This window comes from Piliocolobus tephrosceles, chromosome 12 (assembly GCF_002776525.5).
Source record: "Piliocolobus tephrosceles isolate RC106 chromosome 12, ASM277652v3, whole genome shotgun sequence".
NCBI lineage: Eukaryota > Metazoa > Chordata > Mammalia > Primates > Cercopithecidae > Piliocolobus > Piliocolobus tephrosceles.
Window position 1 is genome coordinate 111,844,412 of NC_045445.1, and position 13,001 is coordinate 111,857,412.

Here is a 13,001-nt window from a genome sequence, read left to right on the forward strand (position 1 = left end):
AATCTCAAAATAATAAAAACCATGTACAACAAATCTATAGTCAATATCATACTGAATGGGCAAAACTTGGAAATATCTACCTTGAGAATTGGAACAAGAAAAGGATGTCCACTCACACTACTCCTCTTCAACACAATACTAGAAGTCCTAGCCAGAGCAATCAAACAAAATAAATAAATAAAGGACATTCAAATCAGAAGAGAGGATGTCAAACAATCTCTTCACAGACAATATGATTCTATACTCAGAAAACTCACAGACACCACCAGAAGGCTTCCAGAACTGATAAATGACTTCAGTAAATTTTCAGGATACAAAATCAATGCACAAAAATCAGTAGCATTTCTACACATGGAAAATGTCCTAATTCAGGGCCAAATCAAGAACAGAGTCCTTTTTATAAAAGGCACAAAAAGTATAAACTACCCAGAAATACAGCTTACCAAGGAGGTGAAAAATGACTACTATGAGAATTACAAAACACTGCTGAAATAAATCACAGGACATCACAAATGAAAAAACATTCCATGTTCATGCATAGGAAGAATCAGTCTTATTAAAATGGCCAAACGTTCCAAAGAAATGTACAGATTCAATGTCATTTCTGTAAAACTATCAACAACATTTTTCACAGAATTAGAAATAAAAATTATTTTAAAATTCATATGGAGCCAAAAAAAAGTGCCCAAATAGTCAAAGCAATCCTAAGCAAAAAGAAGAAAGCCAAAGGTGGGAGAGATGGAGCAAGATGGCAGAATAGAAGGCTCCATTGATTATCTCCCCTGCAACAACATCATTTTAACACTTATCGGCACAGAAAAAATACCTTCATAAGAACAAAAAATCAGGTGTGCCTTCATAGTACCTGGCATTATATTTGTGAAAGAGGCACTGAAGAAATAGAAAAAAAATAGTCTTGAGTCTCCAATGCCACCCCTCACCCACCCCACAGCAATGGTGGCAGTGAGCAGAGAGCATCTCTGGGTGCTGGAGGAGGAAAAGCACAGCAATTGTGGGGCATTTAACTCAGTGCTTTTCTGTTAGAGCAGAAAGGAAAACCTGACCAAAATCAGCTGATGACCACCTACAGCGGGAGCATTTAAACCAGCCCTAGCTAGAGTGGAATTGTCAATCCCAGTGGTCTGAACTTGAATTACTACAAACCTTGCAACTAAGGGCTAAACTGCGCTGGGTCTATAAATACACTGGAAAGGCGGTATAGGCTATAAAGACTGCTAGATCTAGCCCAGAGACAATGGACTGGGGGGTATACATGACCTACTGAGACACCAACTGGGTGAGGGAGAGCTGGCATCACCGAAGTCCTAACCCCAGGCTGCATAGCTCGTAGCTCCAGAAGAGACCCCTTCCTTCCCCTTGAGGAAAGGAGAGGGAAGACTGGGGAGGACTTTGTCTTGCATTTTGGTTAGCAGCTCAGCCACAGCAGGATAAGGCATTAGTCAATGTTGTGAGGACCCCATTCTAGGCCCTAGCTCGCAGATGACATTTCCAGACACACACTTGGTCAGAAGGGAACCAGATACATTGGAGGGAAGCACACAGTCCTGGCAGCATTCATCACGCGCTAACTGAAGAGTCCTTGGGCCCTGAATAACCAGCAGTAATACCCAGGTGCTACATCAAGGGCCTTGGGTGAGCCTCTGAGACTTGCTGGCTTCAGGTGAGACTCAGCACATCACCAGTTGTGGTGGCTACAGGGTGGCTGCTTGAGAAAAATAGAGTGAAAAGTAAAAGGGACATAATCTTGCACCTTAGGTACCAGCATGGCCACAGGGGCTCTTGGCGTCCTTGATTTCAGGACTTGTCTACTGGATGACGTTTCTGGACCTACCCTGGGCAAGAGGAGAGCCCATTGCCCTGAAGGGTGAGTCCCAGGTCAGGCAGCATTCACCACAAGCTGACTTGAGAGTCCTTGGGCTTTAAAGGAACATTGACTGTCATTTGGCAGTATTCCTCATGGCGTGCAGTGGTTCTAGCTACAAGGTGGGGCTCCTCTGCCTTTGGAAAGATAGTTATTCGCCTTAAAGGGAAGGTAAACAAAGAACTATGGGTAGAAAGTTTATTCCAAGGGATAAAAATGGAGAACTTCCCAAACCTAGAGAAAGATATGACTATCCACATTCAAGAATATTATAGAAACCAAGCAGTTTTAACTCAAAGAAGACTATCTCAAGGCATTTAATAATCAAACTCCCAAAGGTCAAGGATAAAGGAAGGATCCTAAAAGCAGCAGGAGAAAAGAAACAAATAACATACAATGGAGCTCCTATGTGTCTGACAGCAGACATTTCAGTGGAAATTTTATAGGCCAGAAGACAATGGCAAATTAAAAATATTCTGCACAGTAAAAGAAACTTATCAACAAAGTGAAGTGACAACTCACAGAATGGGAGAACACATTTGCAAACTACACATCAGACAAGGGATTAATGACCAGAATATATAAGGAGCTCAAACACCTCTATAAAAAAACTAATAATCTGATAAAAATGGGAGAAATATTTGAATAAATATATCTCAAAAGACATATAAATGGCAAACAGGCATGTAAAAAGGTTCTCAACATTACTGATCATCAGAGAAATGCAAATCAAAACTACAATGAGATATCATCTCACTCCGGGCAACATGGCTTATATTCAAAAGGCAGGCAATAACAAATGCTGGCGAGGATGTGGAGAAAGGGGAACCCTCATATACTGTTGGGAATATAAATTAGTACAACCATTGTGAAGAACAGTTTAGAGGTTCCTTAAAAAATGAAAAATAGATATACCATATGATCCAGTAATCCCACCGCTGAGTATATACCGCAAAGAAAGGAAATCAATATATCAAAGAGATAGCTATACCCCCATGTTTGCTGCAGCACTGTTCACAATATTTAAGATTTGGAAGCAACCTAAGTGTACATCAACAGATGAATACATAAAGAAAACGTGTACATATACACAATGGAGTATGATTTAGCCATAAAAAAGAATGAGATCCTGTCATTTGTAATAACATATATACAACTGGAGATCGTTATGTTAAGTGAAATAAGCCAGGCACAGAAAGACAAACATTGCATTTTCTTACTTATTTGTGGATCTAAAAATCAAAACAATTGAATTTATGGTGATAAAGAATAGAAGGATGGTTACCAGAGGCTGGGAAGGGTAGTGGGGGGTTAGTGGGAGGTAGGAATGGTTAATTGGTACAATAAAATAGAAGAAATGAATAAGACCTACTATCTGATAGCACAACAGGGTGACAATAGATAATTATAACTTAATTGTACAGTTTAAAATAACTAAAAGATTGTAATTGGATTGTTTGTAACACAAATAATAGATGCTTGGGAGAATGGATATCCCATTCTCCATGATGTATTTCATATTGCATCCTAGTAGTTGGTATATTTTCCTTAATTTTAGAGTTTTAACTAGTCTTTCGTAAAAGGCAGGAAGTCATTCAGAATTGGCATAATTAGTTTTGATAAAACATAGTCAATTTCAATTTCCTGTTCTATAGAAAGCAGTGAGTTCTACTACTTCTGAGAATAAACATAAGAAACCACAAACTGTGAAACATCGGTGAATTCGGAATGTTTATAACTACCACAAAGCCCCTGGTCTGTGAATCAAACTCTTAAAGTTATTGGAATAGACTTACAAAAATGTAAATAATTATTGAAATATTGTAACAACTGATCTTTTCTTATATGTTGGCAAATATTCAGTTGTTTGAACTCCACTGTCAAATAACTTTTGCCAGTCCAGACACCACAGCCCCTCACCCAGAACTCTTGGAACCTCCCAGCAATTTAGCAGCTACTCAAGTGTTAACACATAAAATATCAGGATGCCTCAGGACCTAGATCAGGTATCCTTTCTGGTTGGTCAGTGTTGGGATAGAGGTTTGTTAATTATTTTGAATATTACCACTATATCTAAATATGAATATCATGTAGCTCCTTCTTCCCAAGAATTCACATCTGGTGGTGGAAATTGGTATCCATAAATCATCTCAATCAAGGTATGCTTTGATATATCTAAAGTTTAATCATAGCATTGGGGAGCCTGATGGAAGGAAATATTAATCCCAACATATAAGAAAAGATCAGTTGTTACAATATTTCAATAAGCCAAGCACAATTAGTTGAATGTCAGCTTTGTTCATAACTACTGTGTTTATTAAGGCTTTCCAAATTATAGGTCTTTATTAAACGATTATTATATAATCAAGAACAGAATTGAAAATGAACACAAAATTTTTAAAAAGTATCTGATACATACACACATGTGTGTACACATGCATGCACACATACATGGAGAGAGTTCTTTAACCAGCAAAAGCAGGAAAATTCTCATGTGTGTGGAATTTTTATAATCTAGTTTTCTTTATATCACTTCAGATTAGTTAGCAGCTCTTCGGAAGCAATTGTATTTATACTGTTTAATCTATAGTTTAAGTCTTCCAATAGTAATATCAACAAAAATTAGAGCTAAGCTCCCTTTTACAGGCTGTTTTTTTCCAAAGCATAATGGGACAATTAATTTAACTCTAAGGCACGGCCCTGGGAAGAGCTAATGTGATCACATCTTGTAAATATTTTTCAAAATTATGAATCCTGTAAAATGGTTTGTATAGCCAGAAACATTAACTTAATTCATCCTCACTTAACTATGTATCCTGAGCTGCATTTAACTTCACCAAATACGTTCTAAATTCTTTCAAACCAACATGTTAATAGTCCATATCTGAATAGTAAAAATGTGTATTGAAATATTGTGGTGTCACAAAAGCTGCTACAACAACAACAGAAAAGATTACAGAAAGGAAAGGCTTGCCAAATCTAATTATTTAATTTTTCGTAAGTCTATTCCAATAACTTTAAGAGTTTGATTCACAGACCAGGGGCTTTGTGGTAGTTATAAACATTCCAAATTCAATGATGTTTCACTGTTTGTGGTTTCTTATGTGTTTCTTCTCAGAAGTAGTAGAACTCACTGCTTTCTATAGAACAGGACATTGAAATTGACTATGTTTTATCGAAACTAATTACGCCAATTCTGAATGACTTGCTGCCTTTTATGAAAGACTAGTTAAAACTCTAAAATTAAGGAAACTATACCAACTACTAGGACTGTCAGTGAGGATTAAAATGAAAACTAAAATTTGAATTTCTTTAAATCAATTCACTTCTTATGGATTACCTAAAAAATAGTAAAATATGTTACTTTACTGAAATATTTGGACTAGAGACATTATAGCTCAAATCTACCCATCAAATGAGGACTTATTAATGGGGTTTATAAATCCAAACATCTCAAAAACAAGGGGCAGATTTCAGAAGATGCTAACAATTTTTGCTGTGTTGGCATTTGAGGTTAAGCACACTGGAAGCACGGAGTAGGGATGGGCAGCTGTTTCCTCCTACATAAATTCTATTACAGTGGTAATAATTGGATCATTGTGGTTGGCACTCTGAAATTTCCCTTCTGCTTTTTAATAGCATAGGCATCCAGTATGCTCTCTGCACTTTCTTCTTTGCAGCAGCTCTCTATCACTTCTATACCAGATATAAACCCTTCCCTCAAACACTTTGTTGAGGTAAGCAGGGATAAGAGGCTAGTACATCCAAGGAGCAGTAGACACCACTACACATATAAGTGTAGAAAGAATATGTGTATATGTATATGCTTTCTACACTTCTAAAGTTGTATCCACTTACCTACATTATCATAATTTCCTCAACAGTATCCAACTACCATAGGGAATTTAATTTTCTCTCAAATAGGACAACTTATTCCTTTGATGAATCACAATCCCTCAGTACTAGCTATTACTCTTCTATCACTTCTTACTCCTCTCCCTTCAAAAAGTAACAGGAACACCTCTCCCTCCTATTCTCATGTAAGTAGTTCTGTTCAGGGACCATTGGGGAAATCTGCATAAATAAATACTTTATTGCAGACAAGGGAAGATAAAGGAAAAAAAATTCACATATATCAAACCTTTCACTTATTTTCCATATATCAAGTAAATTTGCATGTGAATGTTTTTATGATATCCAGTCCTGTAAATAAACATTCTCTTAAAATGTCATTGGGTTGATACACGGGTATAACTATTTGAAAGTATTTATCACATTTTAAATGTAAATACCCTTAATTAAATATTTTCATTTATAGAAATTTGTTCCACAAATAAGTTTGAAGAAATGGCCAAGATAATACAGCACTAGACATAAAATGTATGCATCAAAGACCTGATTATTTAGAAAGCTAATGACTGAAATGTAAAACTAAATTTTCTTCTGAGTCATTTAATAGAAAGAGGAAATACAAATTGCATTTCTATTTTGTCTCATCATATTTCCATCCTAGTGTAGTAGGAAAATGACTAATATTTTATTAATGGATTTTATACCTTTCAATATACCACGTTTCCAAGGGCACACATTAATCAGGTATAGAATTTCTTTATAAGGGTATACGGTAATTTGTGGATTTCCCCACACTATCGGAAGATCTGCAGTTACCTATAAAAGATAATTCAAAAACAAGAATTATATAGTATCAACATAAAATATTTTTCTATGCTTTAGTACATTACACTACATGAAATTACTGTAACAAGTTAAAGCATGGAACAAAATGAAATTTAATTTAAATACTCCCAATAAAATTATTCACTTTTTTAAAAAACAGCAAGACAAAAATTCTACATCCAGTAGAAGAGAAATCTAAGAACAAAACTATTTAAAAATGGAACAAAGGAAATTACTCTTATAAAACAAATAATGCTTATATTCTGTTACTACTTATATCAAGATCATTGATGCTTAGAAAGTCTGAATAGCTCTCATCGACCATGCACAATTGTCTTTAGGCAGTTTGATATACAAAAGAGATGAAACGTTTCAATAAATTTCTACATCAGTATTAATAAAACAAACAAAAAATATTTAAGCAGCATTTGACCACACCTTGGCTAAACCCAACTTTCAGTTTCCTGAGTGCTTATATCTTCCTACTCCCCACTGCTCAGGGAAACACTAATCTACTTTGTGTCTCTACATATGAGCCTAATATGAACAATTATTAGTAATGAAATTAGACAGTATGATGTGGACTTTTATCACTGACTTTTTTATTTAGCATACTTTTGAAAACTTTTTCATACTCTTAATGGATGAGAAATTACATATATTTATAATTACAACATGATGTTTTGGTATATGTATACATTGTGAAATGGCTAAATCAAACTAATTAATCTATGCATTATCTCACATAGTTATTATTTTTGTGGTGAACAAAAAAAATCTATTCTCTCAGCTCTTTTCAAGAATACGTTGTTATAATTATCATAACCATGTTGTACACTAGATCTAATAATTCTCTTCAACTTATTTCTTCTATCTAACTGAAATTTTGTGTCCTTTGATTTACATCTCTCCAACAACTCCCCTCATCAGCCCCTGATAACCACCATTCTACTCTCCACTTCCATGAACTGAACTTCTTTAGATTCCACATATAATTGAAATCATGCAGTATTTGTTTATCTGTGCCTGGCTTACTTTACTCAACATAATGGGCTCCAGGTTCATCCATGTCACAAATGACAGGATTTCCTTCTGTTTTAAGACTGAATAGTATTTCATTGTGTATTTATCACATTTTCTTTATCCATTCATTTGTTGATGGACACAGGTTCAGTCCATATCTTGGCTATTGTGAATAATGCCGCAATGAACATGAAAATGCAGATAATTTTTTTGACGTAGAGATTTCAACTCTTTTCAATATATACCCAGCAGTGGAATTACAGAATCATATGATAGTTATATTTTTAATTTTTGGAAGAAACTTCATAATGTTTATCATAATGGCTGTACTAATTTACACTCTCACCAACTGTTTAAAAGAGTTTTCCTTTATCCACATACAGAAATAAGGATGCTTTTGATGCATGAAACTTGAAATCAGAAGATTAGAGGAATAAAAGGACCAGATAAGTAATAATCAAGGTTTGATTATCACTTGATAATCCAATGTTAAGGAATTAATGTCAAGGAAACAAGAAATGTAGAATAATATAAAATAAAGGGTGAATCGCATTAAGAAGGTAGGTCAACAGTGTCAAACTTCACATGTTACTGGTCTTGAGTTCACAGAGGTCACAGCAAAGGAAATAATCAATGAAATGAAAGGCAACCTGAGGAATGGGCAAAATATTTGCAAATTACATAGGTGATATGAGGATAATAGTTAAAATGTATTAGTCTATTTTCATGCTGCTGATAAAGACACACCCAAGACTGGGTAATTTATAAAGAAAAATCTTTTTAATGGACACACACTTCCATGTAGCTGGGGAGGCCTCACTATCATGGTGAAAAGTAACAGATACGTCTTACATGGTGGTAAGCCAGAGAGAACATGTGCAGGGGAACTTCCCTTTATAAAACCATCAGATCTCATGAGACTTATTCATTATCACAAGGACAGTGTGGGAAAAACCAGCCCACATGATTCAATTACCTCCCACCAGGTCCCACCCATGACCATGGGAATTATGGGAGCTACAATTCAAGATGAGATCTGGGTGGGGACACAGCCAAACCATATCATAAAATATAAGGAAAACACAACTCAACAGAAAAAAAAGACATTAAAATCCAGATATCTCTATAAAAAAATGGGCAAAGGACTAGGTTTTGATTTTGAAGGTAAGAGATGGCACTGAAAAATTTCAGCCAGACGTGAAAAGATAAGAGTTTCCTTTAGAATATTAATTTCATTTACAATCTAGCAAAGAAAGAAGAGGAAAACTAAGGCACATATTTATCAGGGTTACCAAAAAAGCAAAGAGAAAACCCAGAGAATTTACAAACTTCTGTAGTCCCCTCTAAAACTGAATTCAGGCACCTATACTAGGTAGACATTTGAAGCTTCTTTTGAGGATCCTATTAAGCAAATAACTATTTGTAGATAATTGTAGGAGTGAGTGGAAAATGTTATTTAAAGATTGGTTTAAACGAACCAAGTGAGGATGGAAGAGTATAATGCTTCATAAAAAAATAATGATATAGGCCAGGCACAGTGGCTCATGCCTGTAATCCAAGCACTTTGGGAGGCGAAGGTGGGTGGATAACTTGAGGCCAGGAGTTTGATTCCAGCCTGGCCAACATGGTGGAACCCCATCTCTACAAAAAATATAAAAAGTAGCTGGGTGTGGTGGCACATGCCTATAATCCCAGCTACTTGGGAGGCTGAGACACAAGATTCACTTGAACCCAGGAGGTGGAGGTTGCAGTGAGCCAAGATCATACCACTGCCCTCCAACTTGAGCAACAGACCAAAAAAAAAAAAAAAAACTAAAACAAAAAATAATTAAGTGAAAGGATGTAAACAATTATGCATTCCTTAGTATTTCCACTATTATTCACACTGGTAAATGATAGGCTACACTTCTGAAATTTTGTTTTGCCTACAGATTTCACATTAAAATTTTAAAAGATGTTTGTAAATATTTTTGAAAACACCTTTCATTATCATGTACAATTTTTTCAATGAAAAGCGCATGACTCAAATAAGATTTTAATGTGCTTCATAGTTATATAAATATAAGACTTATTTCATCCTAATTCAACTTTATACTTGAAATGATATTTAAAAGCTGTTGGACTAATAATAGGATTGTAAACATCTTTTGTGACATTGCTTCATCTGATTAAGTAGAACTAAATGTTTAAAAAATTGTTTGTAATTATTATAGTTCATGTGATTCACCATATTCAGAAGAAAACACTTTCACACTAAAAATAAATGCTTACCTTAAATGTTAGGGCAGTATTTGTCAAATTAGGCAATGTTATATGTTTTTGTGTCACATTCCCCACTTGACATTCCACAGTAATGTGTTCCAAGGCTGAAGGTTTTTTTCCAACCCCTTTTATGTCAAAGATGTGCTCCATACCATCTACTTCATTTTGTAGAATAAGTTTACCCTATGAGAAACCAGACAAATTTCAGGTCTATAGGAGTCATAGTTAAATGTTAAACAACCTCTGCTATCTTATTAATCTTGTGTCTGGTTAATAAAATGAGCTTGTAGAGAGGTGTTAGCCATTGACTTTTTCAATACACAAATAAATGCTTCTACCGAACACATAAAGACAAATTTCTGGTGAAAAGTCATTTATTTCTCATTATCCTCTCTAACTTACAGAATGTATATAGGCATTCTCATACACAGCAATTATATGCATGTCTACTTCCATGTAAAAGAAATATTGTCTTAAGAAAGTATTTTCTGATATACCAATTTCTTTAATGAACAGGAAGGAAAAGTAATTATCTTACTTTGTTCAGCATGCTGTATAAAATTAATTTGAATGCTAGTATTCACAGACAAAAATATTGTTATGTTCATGATGTTTATGCTTCACATTAAAACATGTATTAAAGTTTTAAGTAAAAATAGTCAAATACATGGAAAATATTAACTTTTCTGCTAAGAAGTTGTACTATCAATTAAAAGACTAATGTCATACATTAGTTTACTGACTAATGATACTATTAATTAATACTGGGGAAAATATCAATGAGTTCATACCGTAATGACACATTCAAAAATAGGTTTGAATGTGAGAGGATACTGCACAATTTCACCTGGTCCAACATGTAAATCAAGAGGTCCATAAAACCATTCTCCTTCTATAGTAACTTGAAATGTACATTTATCATTTGTTTGATTTTTCTAAAGCATGAAAAAGGTATAAAAATATTAGAGGCATGATATTGATGAAATTGAATTACATATGAATTCTTAGTGTTTTTTATAACATTATATATTGTATTTTTAATTGTATTTCCTAGGAATCACCATTGGAAAGTCATATTTGTTAAGAATAAATATCAAAAATGTAAACATAAGGCATAATGATGACTATATGTTCTTTCTATGTCACATAAGAGCATTGCCTAATTGATCTATCAAAGGATTATTTAATATCTAAAGAAATTTCCCTTTGTCTCACTTACTAATTGCCAGTAAAATGATAAAATGGCCTTAGAGGACACACTTTACTCCTAATTCGAGGTAATAACAGGTATTCTAACTGGTAGATTGCTCACATAGCAAAGATTATATATCTCATCAGAACAAAATTTTGTGCTTCAGATTGACTTTTGTCATGTCTTTAATAATTAGACAAACAAATAAACCAAAAAAGGCAATTTATCCCTCTAAAAAGCCAAACTTCTTTACAATTACCTTACCTTCTTTTACTCTATATTGTCACTCTGGCTAATAAGTAGCCAAGCTACAGCCAATCGTTGTTCTCAGTGCCTATGACCCATCTTAACCAAGTATTAGATCACAACAGAAATTAGAGTAGAGTGACCTGAGAGTCCATAACTCTGCTTTGTGAAGCAAGAAGGAATTTAGTGATACATTAAGGACATTGGAGTTAATTGTTTTAAGCAAAAAGATCCAGCAGAAGTGATTGATGAGATGAGTAACAGAGTAACATTTATATTTAGGAAGAGATTCTGACATAAATATGAAGAAATAATTGACAGCAGATAAGACAATCAGAAATTTGTAATAGTTCAAGATGAGACATCTGGAGGACTTTGACACAGTGGCAATATGAATAAAGAAAGGTACCAAAAAAGTTTATACATACTACTGGAATATTCTGAGTAAGGGCTTCAAATGCTGGTGTTTCAAACTCAAATGTGGCCTCTGGTTGTTCTTCATTCACAATACCTTCAACATAATAGGCACGCACATCATACCTTGATTTCAATAAAATTTTACAAGGGTAGCGTCCAGGATGGAGAGGAAGAAATTGCAAAGGAAGTGGTACAGATCCATCTGAAGCTATCAAAATAATTTTAAAACAGTTCATTTAAAATCATATAAAACCTAAAATTCATCTTGGTAAGCAATATTTAATATTATTATATTAAATTGTACTGCATAACCTAAAATAGGTTTCACTGGGATAACACACTACCTCTAAGTCTCCAGGGCTTACCATGCAAGCTTATTTATCAATTAGAGTATAAATACTGTACTGGTCAGAGAACAGTCTGCTCCTCAAAGTCACTCAGGACTCCCTACTGTGAAAGATACTACCATCTTGCAGTTGTACCATAACAAACATCTCTGTTCTTTGGCTGAGAGGTCAGGGGAAAAGGAATGGCTGGAAGTTTGCTCAAGGACTTTTCAGTTTTCAGCTCAAAATCAATATGCACATTACATTTAACTGGCAAGACCCAGCTATGTGACTCTACCTAATTGAAAGGGGGCTGAGATATAAGGAAATATATGCAATATTAGATGGGCTTTACTGTCTGCCACATTTCTACGACTTAGAGGTGCTCTGTCTCACAGCAATCAAAATAATTTGCAACTTGGCTAGCAGATAGAAATAATTTTTTCATAGTTAATAACCAATGGAACCAGAAACGGGCATGTGTAATTAACACTTCTCATAACACCCTGTTATAATATTTATCTTAAGTTAATAGCTAATTTTACTTCCTATGCTAGGTGAGCTATCTAGTCTCATTCTTTCCTTTCGGGCAACACCACTTTTTCTCTGAAGGTCACCATTTTCTTAGCTTCCATAAAGTGCGAAAATAGTTATAAAAATTTGGCAACCCGAAAGTAGAATGCAGTATAAGAACATAATACAAATTTCATGGTTAATGCCAAAATATTTAAATAGTCAACGAACAACAAATGATTTTAAAAACGTCTGATGCTTAATTCTGTGGAAGGAAGTTCTCTGAAACCAAGAAAACAAATCAAGCATATCAATCAATGGACCAGACACATATTATGACATTAAATGGCTATAATTTTAATTCTTTTGCAGTGAACACTTCAAATGTGAAAGGTGGCACGTTGTTTTCAAATACAATGAAATTTATATGCCAAGATATGCAAGAACATTTATACGCAAGAGC

General features: G+C 34.5%; 1 protein-coding gene across 1 annotated transcript in view; it reads right to left on the reverse strand.

Annotated features, from left to right (window-relative positions):
* The window catches only part of CFAP47 (cilia and flagella associated protein 47), a 409,569-nt gene that overhangs the window by 140,058 nt on the left and 256,510 nt on the right, over positions 1-13,001 (reverse strand). Inside the window, 4 exon segments of the mRNA XM_031936608.1 lie at positions 6,439-6,550; positions 9,854-10,027; positions 10,636-10,779; positions 11,711-11,907. Coding sequence (XP_031792468.1) covers positions 6,439-6,550; positions 9,854-10,027; positions 10,636-10,779; positions 11,711-11,907 — 627 coding nt within the window.